We start from the raw sequence: 18,486 nt of genomic DNA, 5'->3' as shown, positions 1-18,486 counted from the left end.
AAGGTCGAGACTGCAGCTGTTCAGGTCTGGGTTCAGACAGCACTTAGCAAGTTGAAATTGGTGGTTGAATGTACTGTATGTGGAAAAAGGAGATAAAAAGCAACTTGGTATACTATAGACCTTTAAAAAACAAAAACTACAAATGTGAAAGAAGGAGGACATCAGGCTGCTTCCAGTGTTTCAGATAACAGATAACCCAAAAACACAATTGTCACAAGAACATTGTCCAAGAAGCAATGTGGCTTGTCAGTTGTCAGTATGCCTTTTAAAGCAAATTCCAGTCTCAGCAGTTTCAAGTAATTTCAGTGATGATAGTGGCTATTTCATTCTTTAACAAAAGGGTACCAACAAATTTTCCTTTGCATGTGTACAAAGAAAAGAACACTGCACCTACTGTGAAACAAACAGCCGGCTGAGTTATGTTCTTGGGCTGCTTTGCTTTATCCGGCACAGGGTGTCTTGAACTTGTGATAGGTGCAAAGAAATCTCAAGTCCGTTAAGGCATTTTGGAGCGAAATGTGCTGCAGTGTCACAGTGCCACTGTTGGTTGCAGTGGGAGGTCGCATAAATCAATGCCTGATTTTCATTGGTTAGTTTTCAGAATTTTTTTTTTATCATTACTTTTGTCTCAAGTTATTAAATTTGTTTTTAAATATAATTTTTTTTTGTTTTTCAAGTTATTTTAATGATTCATTGTGTGGTACTAACAATTTTGTCCACATGCGTACATGTACTGTAATTCACAAAATGAGATTCAGATTCGTAAGTATATGGACAGTAGCAGAGTTTTTATTAACATCTCAATAAATTACAATATTGAGGAAAACTTCGTTTATTTCGGTACTTCAATTCAAAAAGTGAAACTTGTATTATAATTTTGCTGATTATAGTTTACAGCTAACGGAAACCAAAATATTCATAACAAATCAGAACATTACATAGGAAACAATGAACATATTTTTGTAAAATAACATTGAGGTAGGAATTGGCCCTCTGAAAAGCATTTTTCTCTTAGTGAATCAATATACAATAGTGTAATGAGTCTCTTCATGCATCCTTTTTCTATACCGCATATCCTGTTCAGGGTCACAGGTGAGCCGCAGCCTATCCCAGCTGACTTCAGGCGAAAGGCGGCTCACACCTTGGATTGGCTGCCAGTCAATCTCAGGGCACATACAGAGACAGACGACCATTCACACACACATTCACACGTCACTGAGAGGGAACTGACCCCACGCTGCCTGCATCAAAGTCAGGTGTGTGAGGAGTTTCACTTTTGAAAAAAAAAAACAACTTTTCTACAATATTCTAATTTATTGAGATGAAATTGTACATATTTTTTTCTATATTCTTTGTATAACACAAAAGATTTCAAACTTTTATCTTTAATTCTAAGTTTTATGACACTCTAAGGCACAGGTGTCAAACTCAAGGCCTGGTGACCACATCCGGTTCGCCACGTCATTTTATGTGGTCCATGAAAGTAAATCATTTGCCTCAACTTGCATTTTTGCTAAAATCTATAGTGAAATTTCAAATTGTCATTTGATGTTGAGATACTGTTACCAAACTCCTATTTACAGTAATGTGAAGAATGGCTTAATTATCCTTGACTTCTGATTCCAAACTAGATATTCATTAATTTGGTTTCTATCTGTAATACTATGATGAGGCAATGAAACATTTATATGGTTTCACTGTCATAACGCAGCGCAGACAGGATAGTGACCCAAGCATTCTGCAAAAGCAACTCAAGACTTTTTGAAGGAAAGTAATTGCGCTATTGATAGATGACCAAGTCAGGGGCCTAAAAAATACAGCATTCAGTACATATTTGTGAAGTTCTTTGACAGTGTTGGGAGGAATTTTGTATCTGGGCCAAGAGACCATCAACTTCAATTAAACTCATGATATGACCGACGTGAAAAAGGTGTTGCAGGTGGTGGTGTCTCTATGGGGGTAGGGATGCATTCTTTTGTCGGTGAAGAAGCAACAATAGATAAAAGTGTACTGTTCCAGTTATTAAACTGGAAAATTGACAAACGATGCTCAGGTTGTCAGCTGTAGATAAAGTGTGGAAATGTGCTTGCTGAGAATGTGCACACTTTTACAATATAATAATGTATAATCCGCACGGTTAACTTCACCACACTTTAGTTCATTTGACATTAATGTTTAACACAGCGCTCTCGCAATAAATCCTCCCTTCATCAGGATTCTGATTCATCTTTAATTTTCAGTGCTCTTGAATGCCACATCATAGTCCCACTCATATTCATTTGAGTGACAATACATTAGAAACACCTTTCATTAAAAAACAGATCAGATGATGAAATGATTCTCATGAGGGAATTTATTGCAGGGCTGTGCACTTAATATCAAACTTGTCAGCGGTATTAATGTTGTGATGGATCAGTGTGAATGCATTCCTTCAAGAGTTCAGGTGGGGTTACATATACTGCAGCAGCTGATGTGCCTTTTGACAGACACAAGTACATCCAGTTCATGTTTGATCCATTTCGTGTGTGCACAGACAATAAACAAGATCTTCACTCTGGTTCAGGCTCATAGTCTCGAGTGTCTCGCGTGTGCAAATAGCAAAAGCAATTCCAGTCTCAGAGGAACGGGTTGTGGCTGTGTATTAGTGCTTGGGATTGAATGCGAGCCACTGGCTGAGGAGAGAGGGGGAGCAGGGGTTGGGGGAGGTTGGAGGGAAGATCCATAAGTCTGGTGGGAGGCTGGGTGTGCGAGGAGGGAAGGACTGCCCCCCTGTGAGGGAGAGGGAGTGGAAGTGACGGACTGTAGGAGAGCATGTGCGGGGGCAGTGGAGATGTAGAGGATGGACGCATTTGGTTGAGGGTAAGGCGAGGCTGGTCACAGTGGAAGGGGTTGGTGAGAGATGGAGCGCTCAGACCTATGGGTGGGGGCAGGTTGCTGGTTAGAAACCTAAAACTTACATTGTGTATGCTGTTGTCATAAGTACTATAATAGCTTTTACCTGAGAGGAATGGGTTGTTGTGCGCTTTGCTTGGTGGGGTAGGAGGTATCAGTGCGTCCAAATTGACCAATGAGGCCCCCGTTGGTCCGAGGAAGGCCTCAGGGGTCCGACACACACGCGTCGTAGTGCTTACAGGGGGCACAAGGCGAGACAGAGCAAACATCTCTGGACTGCCTGAGTCCCGTCCATTTACCTGGAGCTTCAGCAGAGCTTCATTCCTGAATGGATCAGTGCTGGAATCTGCTCCAGAGAACATGTCTGCTGACCCACGTAGCTCAGAAACTGCAAAGAGGATTGTCATTGTGGAAGAGCAATAGAAAGTAAGAAGGTACTAGTGTGTCTATTCAAAATTACAATACCACGGAAAACCCCGTTTATTTCATCCATCCATCCATCCATTTTCTGAGCCGCTTTTCCTCACTAGGGTCACGGGCGTGCTGGAGCCTATCCCAGCGAGGCGGGGTACACCCTGAACTGGTTGCCAGCCAATCACAGGGCACATAGAAACAAACAACCATTCGCAGTCACAGTCATGCCTACGGGCAATTTGGAGTCTCCAATTAATGCATGTTTTTGGGATGTGGGAGGAAACCGGAGTGCCCGGAGAAAACCCACGCAGACAGTACTTGTATAAAACCAAAATCCCACAGCCCAAGATTTTGCTTGTCACTTGTTTTACCTGTGGGACTAGCTGAGGGAGGAGAAGGCAATTGAGGAACTTCTTGCTGAAACTTCTCCTTTTCATGTGCACTGGCTGGATATGTCCCATCACTCTCTGCAGAATCACATTTCATTGATGAAGTAATACAGCCGGTGTACTTTTATTTTAGAACAAATAAAAGGGTGGTAAAGTAAAGGAGCCAGTGATTCTGGAAGATACCGCGCTCGGACGTTCTGTCCCACGTGTGATCGACTGCAGGGCTGTAGGTGGATGCCGCCTCCCATAGCGCTTTGTGTGGTTTGGTACATGAAGCCCAAGGATTAGCAGTATTCAAGGATGGGGGTGGGGCTGGGACGGCTGTGAAGACAGATAAAACAAGTTTTGTTATGCAGCACATTCTGTCAGGGATCTTTGAAATATGAACATGTTATCCTTTCACTTCTGTGTGTGGCCATGACAGGACACTCACCTACAGAATGCCAGGGGTCAGAGGTGACGTTACAGGAAGGCTGGACAGAGTCCCAGGGGTCACCAGGTGGAGGTGGCCTCTCAGAGGATGCGCCAAAGATGTCTACTATGTCCAACATGGTCGACTATAGAAGCAATAACCAAACATTTAGTATATATTTGTACAAAGTTTGATGCGTTTTAGTTTATATGCATGCCCGAACTGTACATTTCAAGCTTGATAGCTCTGTGTGTTTGTTCACTTTAAATTTAGATAATGCACCATCAGTTCAGATAACACTGAGGCTGTTTTGATAAAAGTGGATGCTGAACAGCTCACAAAAGTTAAGATGACAAACTGGGAGACTGAGTATCATCATCATCATCATCATCATCAACTCAGATTTACTGTATAGCGTTGACACTACGCCAGCCAGGACCTCGATTAACGATATTCTGAGAATCATCAATATAATCCTTCAATACTCAAATTGTGTATACAAAACTCAGTCTAATTCCACTTCAATTTCTCAGTGTGAAAAATTGAAGTGGTGTGTCGCTGCAGTTACTTTTATGGAACTTTGGTGGAGCTTTGTGCTTCGCCTTTTCCTTCCTCTCTCCCTCACTCATCACTGCCTGCGCACCTGTTCCCAATCAGCACTCGACACTGCCTGCATTTAAGCCTCCCAGATCCAGGAAGTCGGCTCCAGAGTATTAACGTTCATCCGTATGCTCCTTCCGTGCTCCCCGCCTCGCTGTCCGCTCCAGCCACGCCGCCAAAATCGTCCACCTGCTCATGCCACCACTTCCTGCACGTTCATTGTCCTGACGGTCTACCACCACGCCTTGGAGATACTTACTCTGAGCTACTATCAAATAAACCATTCTCATCTACTTCATCCGCCTCCGTCTGCTTTTGGGTCCAGTCATCATACGATCACCATCTGTGGTGACAGAATACTGTGGCCAACATGGACCGAGCAACCAGGGAGGCGTTGGGGAAAGCGCTTGCCCTCCAAGGCTTCAACATAGACAGACAAGACGAAGCTCTATGCGGTATTATGAACTCCTTAAACACCCTCTCCCAGCAAGTATCTCTCATTTCCTCCCAGATGCACTCCGACAGCCCTCGTGCGAGTATTCCCTCTGAGCCCGCAGACTCCGACCGGCCCCTCCTCCCATACAAGGAGCCTCACGTTCCTCCTCCCGAACCCTATTCGGGGGACCTAGGTTCATGTGGCCAATGTCTTTTAAATTACACTCTTGTTTTTGATCTGCAACCGTTGACTTATCCCTCTGATAAATCCAAGGTAGCATCTGCTACCAGCCTCCTACACGGAAGAGCTGCGAAATGGGTGACCGTCCTCTGGAATAATTCCTCCCCAATACTTGCTTCTTTTGACTCCTTTTCGACCAAACTTAAAAAGGCCTTTGACCACCCCGTCAAGGGCAGTGAAGCCACTCGTCACCTCCTTGGTCTTACTCAGGGCTCTAGTTCAGTCGCTTCATATTCCATAGAATCTAGAATTTTAGCGAGTGAGTGCTGGTGAGATGACGCACCGTCAAGGGGTATTTTTAGTTAGGGAGTTTCAGAACAGCTCAAAGACGAGCTCGCAGCCAGGGACTTAAAGACCGGGCTCACCATGACCCAAGAGCACCGTGGTGAGCCAAACCCACACCTCTCCTAGCTCTCCCTCCCGTATGTCCGTTCCCTCGTGTATCCTTAGCCCCGATCGCCCTTAGGCCTCATTGACTCCGGCGCAGATGACAACTTTATTTATGAGGGTTTACACGTCAACTCCAGCTTCATCCCGAAACCCTCCCTTCTCAAAAAAAGGTTACAGCCCTGGATGGGCAAATCATCTCCTCTGTTACCCACCACACATTTCCGTTTAGTCTCCTCATCTCAGTGAAACCATCCAGCTTTTTGTCATTCCCTCGCCTGTGACTCCATTAGTCCTCGGAATCCACTGGCTCGTGAAGCACAACCCCTCCATCGACTGGACTCACCTATTGATCACAGGGTGGAGTCCTTTCTGCCATTCACATTGTCTTCTTTCTGGCTTTCTGCCCTCCAGCAAAACTCAGCCACCCGCCACACCTGTCGACCTTTCCCGTGTGGCGGAAGAATACCACGACCTCTCTCTTGTCTTCAGTAAAGATCTTGCCATCTCACGACCCCCTCACCGCCCTTATGACTGCGCTATCGAGCTCCTGCCGGGAACCCCTCTTCCCTCCAGCCGTCTCTTCAACCTTTCCCGCCCTTAGAAAAAGGCTATAGAGCACTATATCCATGACTCCATGGATTCTGGACTTATCTGACCCTCATCTTACCCCGTGGGGGCTGGCTTCTTCTTTGTTGAGAAGAAACATACCACTCTCTGCCCCTGCATCGATTTCCATGGACTCAATGACATCACCATAAAAAATAAATCCCCACTGCCCCTTATTGACCCCTCTTTTGAACCCCTCTGCGATGCACAGCTATTCACCAAATTGGATCTTCACAATGCATGCCATCTCATCTGCATTAGAGAAGGAGACAAATGGAAAACTGCTTTCAATACCCCTCTCGGACATTTTGAATACTCGGTTATGCCGTTTGGATTAACCAACGCTCCCGCCATTTTCCAAACCTTCATTAATGACGTCCTCCCTGACATGCTCAACCGGTTTGTCTCCGTCTACTTAGACGATATACTAGTCTTCTCCCCCTCTCCCGAGGAACACAAACAACATGTCAGCCGAGTCCTCCAAGTCCTCCGAGTCTTTGTGAAACTGGAAAAATGTGAATTCTATCTCTCCTCTGTACACTTCCTGGGATACATCATCCCCAAAGGACAGTTACAACCAGACCCAGCATAGATCCTAGCAGTCGTCAACTGGCCAATTCCCTCCACGTGCAAAGAGCTACAACGTTTCCTAGGCTTCACCAATTTCTACTGCCGCTTCATCCGTAATTACAGCAAGGGGGCTGTTCCTCTCACCAGCCTGACCTCCACCAGCTCCCCATTCCATTGGACCTCTGGCGCATCCCAAGTATTCGAACGACTTAAGAAACTATTCACCAGTGCCCCCATCCTTAAGGCCTCTTTATACTCCCATGGTCGCATGGCAGACAACGCCCGCATTCCATCACGTGACCGACGAAATGCCCTGCGCAGCACCTCTGCGTAGCTTGCCGCGCGCCCGACAAAAATAGTTGGTGCGCGTCGAATGCCGCAGGAATCATCTCTCGTGATTGGTCCGTTTTAGTCACATGCTGTGATGACATACCAGCGTGCCCATTGGTTCTAAATACAATCTACGTCGCCGCCTTCTCGATCGATTTTGCAGCATAATTAAACGTATCATCTGGTCATCTAGGTCCATTTGTTCTGTCGCGGTCGCCATTGTTGTTGCTTTGTTCCTTGTTATTGAAAGGAAAGTTAAAAACGGCTATCGGAAATGGCCCAAAAAAAAAAATGCAGAGGAAACTCCACCCTGTGGTGTCCTATCCAATACCAGCCGTAGCGACACCTCCTACTTGGAGATAAACTGCAGTACACTTTCAAAACAGCGGGCGTGGGTTGCGCTCGAGTATAAAGACAAACTACACGTGGGACAGCCGCAGTGACTCTCAGCCTTTAGACACATCCCGAACCTTCACGGCAGTTTGTTGTGGAAGTTGACACCTCCGACACTGGGGCGTGAGCCGTCCTCTCCCAGCAGGACCCCAAATCCCATAGGTTGCATCCTTGTGCCTTCTTTTCCAATCACCTTTCCCCATCTGAAAGGAATTATGACTCCTAGCTCATCTGTCATCCTGGAATCACCCGCACCATCCACTTCATCCAGCTGCACTTCTGGTGGCCAAGCCTAGCTAAAGACACCCGAGAGTTCATCCTAGCCTGCTCCATCTGTGCCTGAGGTAAAGCTTCACATCAGCCCCCAGCTGCTCTGCTGCACCCATTACCCATTCTTAGTCACCCTTGGTCCCACATTTCCCTGGACTTTGTTACCGGCCTACCCCCCTCTGAAGGTAACACCATCATTCTTACTATCATTGATGGGTTCTCAAATTGTGTCCATTATGTACCCCTTCCCAAGCTTCACAACTCAACCTAATTCCACTTCAATTTCTCACACTGAGAAATTGTCATGGTCTGTCCCTGGAGTTCCTTTTATGGAACTTGGGTGGCGCTTTGTGCCTCGCCTTTCCCTTCCTCTCTCTCTCCCCTGCAATCAGCACTCTACACTGCCTGAATTTAAGTCTGCCAGATCCAAGTAGTCGGCGCCAGAGTATTATCGTTCATCTGTGTGCTCCTGCCATGCACCCCACCTTGCTGTCCGCTCCACCCATGCCGCCGAGTTCGTCCACCTGCTCTCACCATCGCTTCCTGCATGTTCCTTGTCCTGACGATCCACCACCACGCCTTGGAGATACTTACACTGAGCTACTGTCAAATAAACCACTTATCTACTTCCTCCGCCTCCGTCCGCTTTTGGGTCCAGTCAAACATCATACGATCACCATCCGTGACAGAATTATTAAGAAATTTAAGAATTTCAAATGAAAAAATAAAAAATCAAATTTAAGAAATAGTCACTGTCAAATTAAAGACAATTCAAATTTTAGAAATGTAAGAAATAGTCAGTGTATCAACAACGAGAAAAAGAAAGTAAAAACATCAGACAGCAGAGCTTTAACTAAACTCAAACTATTAGAAGGATGAATTAACGAACAGTAAACAATATATCCATCCATCCATCCATCCATCCATCCATTTTACCATTTATCCAGTTCACGGAACCTGGATCCCATCTTAGCCGACTAAGCAAAGTACACCGACCGGTCATCCATCAATCACAGGGAACATATAAAGATAGGCAACCACTCACACTCACATTTACACAATCACTGAGTCAGGGGAAGAAAAATAAAGTACGGAGATAATGTGGTTGCACAAATGTGCATTCAAGCTCATTTTAAATAGCAGTCATCACAGACCTGCCACAATTTAAAGTGCCTCTGATGAACCCCAAATAAAAGTCAGTTTTTTTCTAGTAGGCCTTTTCCTGACATTCTTGTCATCACGTCTTAAAGCAAAAGCCATGGACCACAGAGAGCTTCCACAGCACTGGAGGCATCAATAGGAAAAAGGCATATACCATGGAACACAGTTAGGACATTATGTAAAATGTAAATTAAAAACAGAATACAATGATTTGCAAATTGTTTTCAAACTATATTTCATTGAATACATGACAAAACCAAGATAGTTATTGTTCAAACATAAACTTTTTTGTTGTTGTTGCAAATATTCACTCATTTTGAATTTGAATTTCTGCAACACGTTCCAAAAAAGCTGGGACAGGGTCATGTTTACCACTCTGTTATATCACCTTTTCCCTTTCACAACACTCAATAAACATTTGGGAACAAAGGACACTAATTGTTTTGAAGCTTTGTAGGTAGAATGCGTTCCCATTCTTGCTTGATGTATAACTTCAGCTCCACAGCGGTCCGGGGTCTCCGTTGTAGTATTTTGAGCTTCATAATGCGTCACACATTTTCCATGGGAGACAGGTCTGGACTGCTGGCAAGCCAGTCTAGTAGTAACATTCTTTTACGACGAAGTTGATATTTTGTTGATATTATAGACCATAGATGATGAAGTACCTGAATTACTTGAAATTTTACATTGAGGAATGTTGTTCTTAAACTATTTGCTCCAGCAGTTGTTCACAAAGTGGTGAACCTCATCTCATCCTTGCTTGTGAACAACTATGGAGAAGAGCGCTTTGGAGTGAACATAAGGAGAAGCAACAAAGCAACACCTACACTAGTCAAATCCAGGAATCACAAAGAAATTGAAAGACTGGTTAAACAGACAAGACAGCTGACAAAACAGTGGAGGAAAGGCCTATGATGAAGAGAGACAAAGGCTCATGCTACTGCAGGGGGACATCAAATGCCAGGAACACACAAGAACACAGTTCTAACCCTAACCCACAACTTCCTCTGGGGTATACTTCAAATTCTTCCATGTTCCATTATCCAGTCATCTGGTAAAAGCCTACTTCAAAGACCTTCAACAGTGCTTCATAACAGCCGACATCATGACATCTTGGCAGCGTGTTGATGTAGGCATCATGGCATATGAGCTCACCCCTGGCCTTCACAATGGCAATAGTGGTCATCATCAGGGCCTCGAAATGGGTGGTGGAAGGTGAGCGGCTAAAGAACGGGATCCGCTTTCATCCTATTTGACCGTACATGGGTGCCATGACCGCTCTGACCACTACTGCAGCATGCAGGCGTGCTACTTGGAAAACGTCTGGAGAACATCAAGTCGGCCCAGATGAAAATCAAGCCGAACAAGTCACGCAGCATCTCAATGGTCAAGGGAGAGCTTAAAAACATGAACATGACTTCTCCGCTGGGTAATGTGGCTACTAATCATCTAAGAGGCCCCAATAACAACTGTTGAGAAGATGGAGCAAATCTTGACTTCATACGTGAAGAAATTACTTGGTGTCCCATGCTGTCTGATCAGTATCAGCCTCTATGGCAAAGGTGTCCTGGAGCTACTGTAACTTTCACAATCCTCACCGAAGAGTACAAGCGCTCCACAGTGAGACTCTAAATGACTCTGAAGGACTCCAGAGCCCAGACTGTCAGCAGTAATTCCCCAACCCTGTAGCTGGCCGTCGTTGATGAGGGTGTCTAGTGATGAATTGCCGAAACACCCTATGATTGAAAGGTACACTACTGATGATGTGTCCCGAAATTGACATCCTCCCTTGTCTGAGCTACAGCTCCCATGCCACTCTCAACGTGAGGCTAACCTTATGTGACTACCATCCATTGGCACAACGGAGAGTTAACATCAAGTCCTGTGTTTTATCATTCTTGTCGTTGCAGTGTATTCACTTGAATATATTGTAGGATGAAAAGGACTTGCAAATCATTGTATTCAGTTTGTATTTATGTTTTATACAACCTCCCAACTTCATTGAAATTGGCGTTTGTCTAAGCGTGTTGTTAAAATACATAGCTTGGCTTGAAATCATTATCATTCTGTCGTCTAAATTCATCACAAATTGGTCATAGATGTCATCCAGACGTGTGGACAGTCTTATACATGATGAGAAACTGAGTTTGAATCATCTGTACCATCTGGTACCAACTGGCTTCAGCCCTGTTATTAAAACCATAATTTCTGTAGTGGAGCAGCCAAATGGAAACAGATGCATCTGCAGGGAGGAAGCAGCTGAGCACAGAAAGGTGACTTTGCTGCTTGGAGCCCAAAACAATTGATTTTTAATACAGAAAATTGGGCTCTCCCTGAAGAAGAGGCTCTGCAGTGTAAAGATGTTTGCTTCCAGCAGCTACAGGCCGAGGGACAAAGGAGAGGCACATTCCTCACTCAGTTCATTAACAGACTTAGAAAGTGCTGCGTTACAACAAACACCTCTATTGCAGCCCCACATTTCTGCCCAACAGGATATTGTAATTTAAGGCATGTGGCAACAGTATCCAAGCTTCAAACCTCTGTGTGGGTGTTGTATATCGTCATTTATTCACCATATTCATGCTGCCACTTTCAAGCAAAATAAATCTCTCTCTGTTGGACATCAATTATGATAGAGTGAAGTGGAGTTTACTAAAATACAAACATACATGTTGTATTTCTGCAATTTCAAAACAAATGATCATCATTTTGCACTTACTGCGCTATTAAAACGTTATATTACTTACTATATTATTTTATGTTTGACAGAAGGATGCACGTAAACCAATATGCACATCAGGTTACTCTTGATTGGCTTGTCAACTGGCCAATGAGAATAGGGGCTTCTGTGCAACCAGATAAGGAGATCGTGTTGAGAGAAATGTCACTTGAGCTCAAGGTTAGACAAGACAAACGTGTTATCATTCAGCAGCCACCTCTTTCTCCTCTCCCACCTTTCGCTCTCATTATGCTGATCTGTCTTTTTGCCTCATATCACTCTCTCTACCACACAAGTAGAGGTGGGTAGAGTAGCCAAATATTCTACTCAAGTAAGAGTACTGTTACTTTTGAATAATATGACTCTAGTAAAAGTAAAAAGTAGGCCTCCAAATAATTACTTGAGTAAGAAAGTACTCAGTGAAAAGAAACTACTCAAGTACTGAGTAACTAGTAACTTCTGCGTTATTTTTAAATCAGAGTATGAATGTCATTCATTCATTCATCTTCCGTACCGCTTATCCTCACGAGGGTCGGGGGCATGCTGGAGCCTATCCCAGCTATCTTCGGGCAAGAGGCGGGGTACACCCTGAACTGGTTGCCAGCCAATCGCAGGGCAACATTCACACCTACGGGCAATTTAGAGTCCTCAGTTAACCTACCATGCATGTTTTTGGGATGTGGAAGGAAACCGGAGTACCCAGAGAAAACCCACACAGGCACATGGAGAACATGCAAACTCCACAGAGTCGAGGCTGGGATTTGAACCCGGTTCCTCAGAACTGTGAGGCAGATGTGATAATCAGTTGTCCGCCATGCATACGGATGTCCAAAACAAAAGTCTAAAAATAGATCGTGCACGCAATTATTGATAAATGAAAGTAGCGAGCGGCATGTAGATTATTGTAGTAGAGTAAAAGTAACGTTTCTTCTTAACATAAATACTCGAGTAAAAGTAAAAAGTATAATGTGTTAAAACTGTTTTGACAAGTACACCCACCATCCATCCGTCCATTTTCCGTACCGCTTCTCCTCACTAGGGTCGCAGTACAATTTATCAAAAATATTACTCGAGTAAATGTAACAGAGTAAATGTAACACGTTACTACCCACCTCTGCACACAAGTCCACAGTGAGCGCCACACAAGTGAACAAACATGCTAACGCACACTCATAGAGAATACGTACACCCACATGGACAGCATGCACTGTTTTCACACTCACCTCTGTCCCAGTCTGGCTTGTTCTCCTGCTCTCATCCAGGACCTTTTGTAGGAGAGACTCATCTCCATGGCGACAGCGCTGTTCCTGCAAAAGGTTGTTGACATCATCAGTGAACACAACACCGTCTTTGTAAAAGACGCTTGAACTTATTAACTCTGTCAACTGACAGCAATTGTTCTTCTTGACATTATGCTGATTTATGATAGAATCAAAATTGTAGACATGAAATGATTTGTTGTGTTTCGTAAGTGTATGTTGATGAGATTCTATTGGAAATGGAACACAATTCAATACAGTACAATTCATTTTTTAGGTAAAAACTTATATTTGTTGGTAAAGATAAATTCACTGTGATCCATTAGGTATAGTACAGCTGAACAATCCAATGAGATCAATACAGGGGCTGTATCAAAACAATTCGGTCTTGCCACTGCACTGGTGCATCACAATTTAGTTAATTAGTTACAATCTGAAACACCTTCCGGTGTGATGCAATGCAGCTCTCCACCGCAAACCACAACTGCAAACCACAACCGCTGTGTGGAGCACAGACCTCGACCAAGGCTGAACAAAGTGAAAGACATCTCCCTTGAACAACAAAAAAAATGTTATGGATTCTTTCCAACTCCCTCCAACAAAGTAAAATACTGTATTAGCAAACTTATTTGGTGGAGAAATAAAGAAAACAAAGAATGGATCTCATACCGATGTTCAGAGTCCAGTAGGTGTACTGCTGTTTTACCTTCTGATTCTCCTCCCTGCTCATGGCTAAAGCCAGCTGGATCTGCAGCTCCTCTTCCCCGCTGGTTTGAGGTCGAGCCTGTTCCAGGTCTGAGGCATCTTGAGGAGATGAAGACGAGGCTGCTGAGGGACAATGAGGAGGGTGGAATGGTGATACAGTATGTATGCATGTGTGCATAGTTACGTGTGTGTGTGCGTGTGTGAGGTTGATGTATAGTAGGTGTGCAATATCAGAAGCTTGGGGACAGCGACTCAACACTCACAGTTAAAGGACGATGGAGAACCTCTGGAGCGGCTTAACTCCTCGCCATAGAGTACAGCCATGCTGGGCTGGCTTGTCCGTCTGCCTGGGTGATAGGATGGGGGTATTCCTCCATACACGCCCCCTCCACCTCCTCCTCCACCTCCACCTCCGCTACCTCCCCCAGCCATTCGCTCCTTGGTCTTCAGAGCTTGACTCCTCTCTTGGCGAAGACGGTCTTCATCCCGGAGAAGACACACCAGTTGGCGTGCTTTTTCTCTGACATTGGCTCCTTGGTCTCTGCCATCGCGGTCAACATATTGAAAATCACGCAGCGTCTGAACCAAGAAAAAGACATTTCTGTACAATACTGTACATGATTTCAAACTATGTGTAGCCCAGGTGTATTTTTAGTTGTGTTCTTGATATGTTCATACATATATCATGCGGTTACTGCTACTTTACGGAATGAAACCCCTTCATTCGGCACCAAAATATAATCTATTTTTGACTCCAAACATATAGAAAACTTTACAAAAGTAAAACAAGTTGTGTTGTTTTTACCTTTTTGCACATGTTGTTTGAAAGATTTTTGTCAGGCCATTTAGCAGGGTAGAAAGTGAGTGATAATAAAACAACAATGTGTATCCTCATATTACTGAACTATTTCTGTAGTTACTGTGAAGTACCTGAATAGTGAAGGCATTCTCTCGACACTGTTGAGCCACTCTTTCTGATCCCGTCTTCAGCAGGTAGTCCAATAGAGTTAGGGACTGAAATTGAAATGCACTGTTAAATATCATTACGCCTTTGATACATTGATATAGACGCTAACTAGAAAATTAGTGGGGAAACTATGATCACGCTTTTCACCTACATAATCTAACTGGATCCACTTTGAGAACTGAATCCAAAATTCAGCGTTTCCAAAGTTACTGATACTCAGTTTTTAGGCTTGTACAGTGTTTCACTGTCCTCGTGTGGCTAGGTAGGTAACCAAAATATTAGCATCACCTCTGAGTAAACTGTAATGCAGTTCTACACGAGACATGAAAATGAGCTGTGTGTGTATTTTACCTTGTAGACATGCCTCCAATTCTTGCCGCTGTCATTGAGGCGCTTCCACACCATGCCCATGACTTCAGCAAAAGCCACCACGTTGAATGTCAAATCAGCGATTTCTGACATGAGCGACGATGACGGGCCCCATGGATCATTTGAGGTGGACTCACGGACCTTCAGACCACCGGCAACAGAAAAACAATGGCTTTGCACACTTTCCTCTTTAACATTCACTTTTTTTGTTCATCCTCTATCACCCATCGTGGACACACACAGACATAGAGTACCTTAATCTCTGCTTCGGAATAGTTGTGCACTATGTTCTTCACCTGCCTACGCAGGGCTGAGGTTGTCATGTTGACAGGGGATGGAGGAGTCAGAGTGATAGTGAGTGAAGAGCAGGCCTTCAACAGGTGAAGCTGAAAAGAAGAACATGGACTGAAGAAGGAGCAACTAGGGCAATGAATGCTCCTCTTCTGTCAGAAGATGCTACACACTCCTGTTCGGAAGGAATGATAGCCAAATGTCAACCAAATAACAGCCGAGAGATCAAATATTTAGATGAACCTTTTGATGATGTGTGCATAACTGTAGAACTATATAAATACTTTTTAAACAAATGAAAAACTGTTGTAAACAAGGTTTGTGATTCCAGGCACAAATGTAAGTTTATACTGAGGCACACAAAGCCATTGGCACAAAAAGCCTACTTGCAGGAACTCATATGAGATGATCTTACAAAATAATATATATATTTTTTTTCAAAATTTAGCTTGTTGGGAACCACAACTGAAAAAGACATTTGATTTTTGATAATGGGAACAAAGTTGAAAATGTATCAACTGTGATGCTTGGTGTGTTGGGAACAAAGGCTTTATATTCTTCGAATTACATTTAATTCACTATATTTAAGTACATATTTAAAGGCAGATACGTAATTTGTTTGTACACAACATTCAAACTACAGGACATAGTATTGAATTGGACAAGTTATTCCCACAATGGAAACAATGGTTGATGGTAGCAACTGAATGAGTGGCTCACATTTGGTGCACACTCAGGAAGAAGTAGGTCAGAAGCACTGGCAATCAGGTGTCTGATGAAGCTTCTTCATTGCTCAGCTTATTAAGGTCAGTGCACAACATAATTTTTTTCTACTAAAATGGTTCAAAGCGGACACAAGGGACCAGATCATGAGGGGATCCGGTGAAAAAGATGTGAGCCTATTTAACCTCCTAAACCTAACTCAGTCAGTCCCCTTCTGGAGAACAGTCTTAGTGGTCTTACTATTACTTATGAATGAACCGAAACTACCGAAGGGAGCGATTACCTAGGTGCCTGCAAAGATCAACTTTTTGCAAAATCATCTTTGGCACCAATGACAGTCATTAATGGGAATGCAGTTCAAACAGTGTAGATGCTAAGCACACAACAACAATATAAAAAAAAAAATCTATCGGTCTTGCTTATATAATTTACATGCAAAATTTACACAAAATGAAACCAAGTAACCCATGACAGTAGTCAACAGTGCTCAGACAATTAGTGACAAGGTAGAAAAGTGTTTTGGTTTGCAACACTCAGGATAGCAACTGGGATAGATTAGATGCCTTGCTCGATGCCACCTTAAAAGTGAATCATATGCCAGTTGAGGGAATCAAACCCGGGGCTGTTCTTTTCACAGGCCACATTCTCATCCATTGGTTCACCACTGGGTTTCCGGATGTGAAATTGGATTCCTCTTGGGAACACACAGGCTTACATGAAAACATCTTGGATTCCATTAACATCAACAAAAACTGCTGATATAGAACACAGTAGACATCCATCAATCTGCACTTATCCTGTTTGGTGTTGCAGGGAGCAGGAGCCTATCCCAGCAAAAAGCACACCACATCGTGGACTGATCACCAATCACAGGACACATGACATCAGACAGACAACCGTTCAGTCACATTCACTCAGTGGCAATTGAACTCAATTGAACTCACGCTGCCTGTGCAGAAGTCAGGCAAGTGAATCCCTACCCAACCAGTGACACCGATAGCTGTAATGCTTACAGTACTGTGTTGGATAGAAACTGCATTGCTTCATAGCTCTATGATGTTATGATAACAATATTTATAATTTGGCCTTCTCATAAGGTAAGCAAATTGTTCGAAAAAGCTCTCAGTATGATGCAGTGTAGTTTTACATCACAGCAAACAACAAAACAATCAATCTGTCCATGACATGTTCGATGCGGTTTGTCCTCAATAGGGTCACAGGTAACCGGAGCCTATCCCAGCTGACTTTGGGCAAGAGGTGGGGTACACCCTGGACAGGTCGCCAGCCAATTGCATAGGGTTCATCTAGACAAACCATTCACACACACATTTTTCAATTGCCTACACAGGGCTGAGGTTGTCACGTTGACAGGTGACGGGGGAGTCAGAGCGAGTGAATAGCATGGCTGGCAGGTAACGGAGCAGACATTATATTACAGAAAATAAAAAAAAACATTCACATATTTGTCCTTGCCCTGCAAGTTGTCTTCATCCTGAAAACGCCTACAAGTTGGGGACAGGCTGATCGACAAGAAACAGTTGCATCAATAACACAAGCAAAGCCATTAAACAAAGCAAGTCATCTAGTCTTCTGGGGTAACATCCGCTTTTCTTAACTCCTACTTTTTTCCTCATCCTTTGACCTTTGTGTGACTATACAAACCTCCTTGCCACGAGCCAGTAAGATGTAGTGTAGTCCAGAACTGATGTGGTGCGGTCAGGTCACATGCTCACACGTCACCACGTTGCACTGGCAGTGTGGCAAAGATCTTCACTGCATGTTTCTGCATGAGGCAGGGCGTCCAGAGTGGGTCTTCATCATGCGTGAGCATGTTCATGACTCCCACCCACGCCCCCTCATGCAACGTAAATGTGCGTGACTATGCGTTATGTACATAGAATGATGTGTAGATGGATTGTTTTAAAATAGATGTGCAGATGATTTTTTTATTTAAAAAAAAATAGATTAACATCGTAACACAGCTCAATTATAATCTCATTCCATTTACCTTTCCCATTGCTCATCCCTCGCCGCACTGCCTCCCCCCTTGTAGCTCCAAGATGATGTCCTCCCTGCCGCGTGACCACAGTGCACCACGCAGCGATGAGATCACGCACACCCAGTTGAAGATCCGAAAAGGACGGCAGTGGTGCGAGGAAGCCGGGCGAGCAGTCGATGATGAAATCCGGTGAGGACGTGGTGGAGCTCAACCGCGGCTTCTCACCCCCAACCTCACTCACTCACACGCGTGGAGTAAGGGGAGCGCGCAGGGGGCGTTTATTTATTTTTGCAGCGTCAGCGGTGCACCCAGAGTCGTGACTGTTACGTGGAATGGAGGAGTCAGGATTCA

At 44.0% G+C, this 18,486-nt stretch overlaps 1 protein-coding gene across 2 annotated transcripts; it reads right to left on the bottom strand.

Moving 5' to 3' along the window:
• Nucleotides 1–1,348: 1,348 nt before the first annotated feature.
• On the bottom strand, nt 1,349–18,399 carry epn3b (epsin 3b). Of its 2 annotated transcripts, none has more exons than XM_061679273.1 (12): nt 18,145–18,399; nt 15,377–15,508; nt 15,105–15,263; nt 14,717–14,800; nt 14,050–14,365; nt 13,788–13,909; nt 13,046–13,129; nt 4,129–4,252; nt 3,879–4,016; nt 3,678–3,773; nt 2,999–3,280; nt 1,349–2,914 (listed from the first exon to the last, which is right to left on the bottom strand). In XM_061679273.1, exons 1-12 carry the CDS (start codon nt 18,151–18,153, stop codon nt 2,616–2,618), a joined length of 1,845 nt encoding a protein of 614 aa, XP_061535257.1. In that variant the 5' UTR covers nt 18,154–18,399; the 3' UTR covers nt 1,349–2,615. The 2 variants fall into 2 exon arrangements, with proteins under 2 accessions (XP_061535257.1, XP_061535258.1); XM_061679274.1 differs by having other exon boundaries at nt 13,788–13,906.
• Between the last annotated feature and the right edge of the window lie 87 nt (nt 18,400–18,486).

This window comes from Phycodurus eques, chromosome 6 (assembly GCF_024500275.1).
Source record: "Phycodurus eques isolate BA_2022a chromosome 6, UOR_Pequ_1.1, whole genome shotgun sequence".
Classification (NCBI taxonomy): Eukaryota; Metazoa; Chordata; class Actinopteri; order Syngnathiformes; family Syngnathidae; genus Phycodurus; species Phycodurus eques.
The sequence above is the reverse complement of the archived record's forward strand: the minus strand, read 5'-3'. Positions and strand labels throughout refer to the sequence as shown.

Excerpts from the sequence above, each read along its gene's own strand:
- epn3b (XM_061679273.1), bottom strand. Across the intron at positions 3,281-3,677 it reads TCCCTCAGCTAGTCCCACAG|TTTCTGAGCTACGTGGGTCA; the intron begins GTAAAACAAGTG and ends TCCTCTTTGCAG. Across the intron at positions 2,915-2,998 it reads CAACAACCCATTCCTCTCAG|GTCTGAGCGCTCCATCTCTC; the intron begins GTAAAAGCTATT and ends CCCCACCCATAG.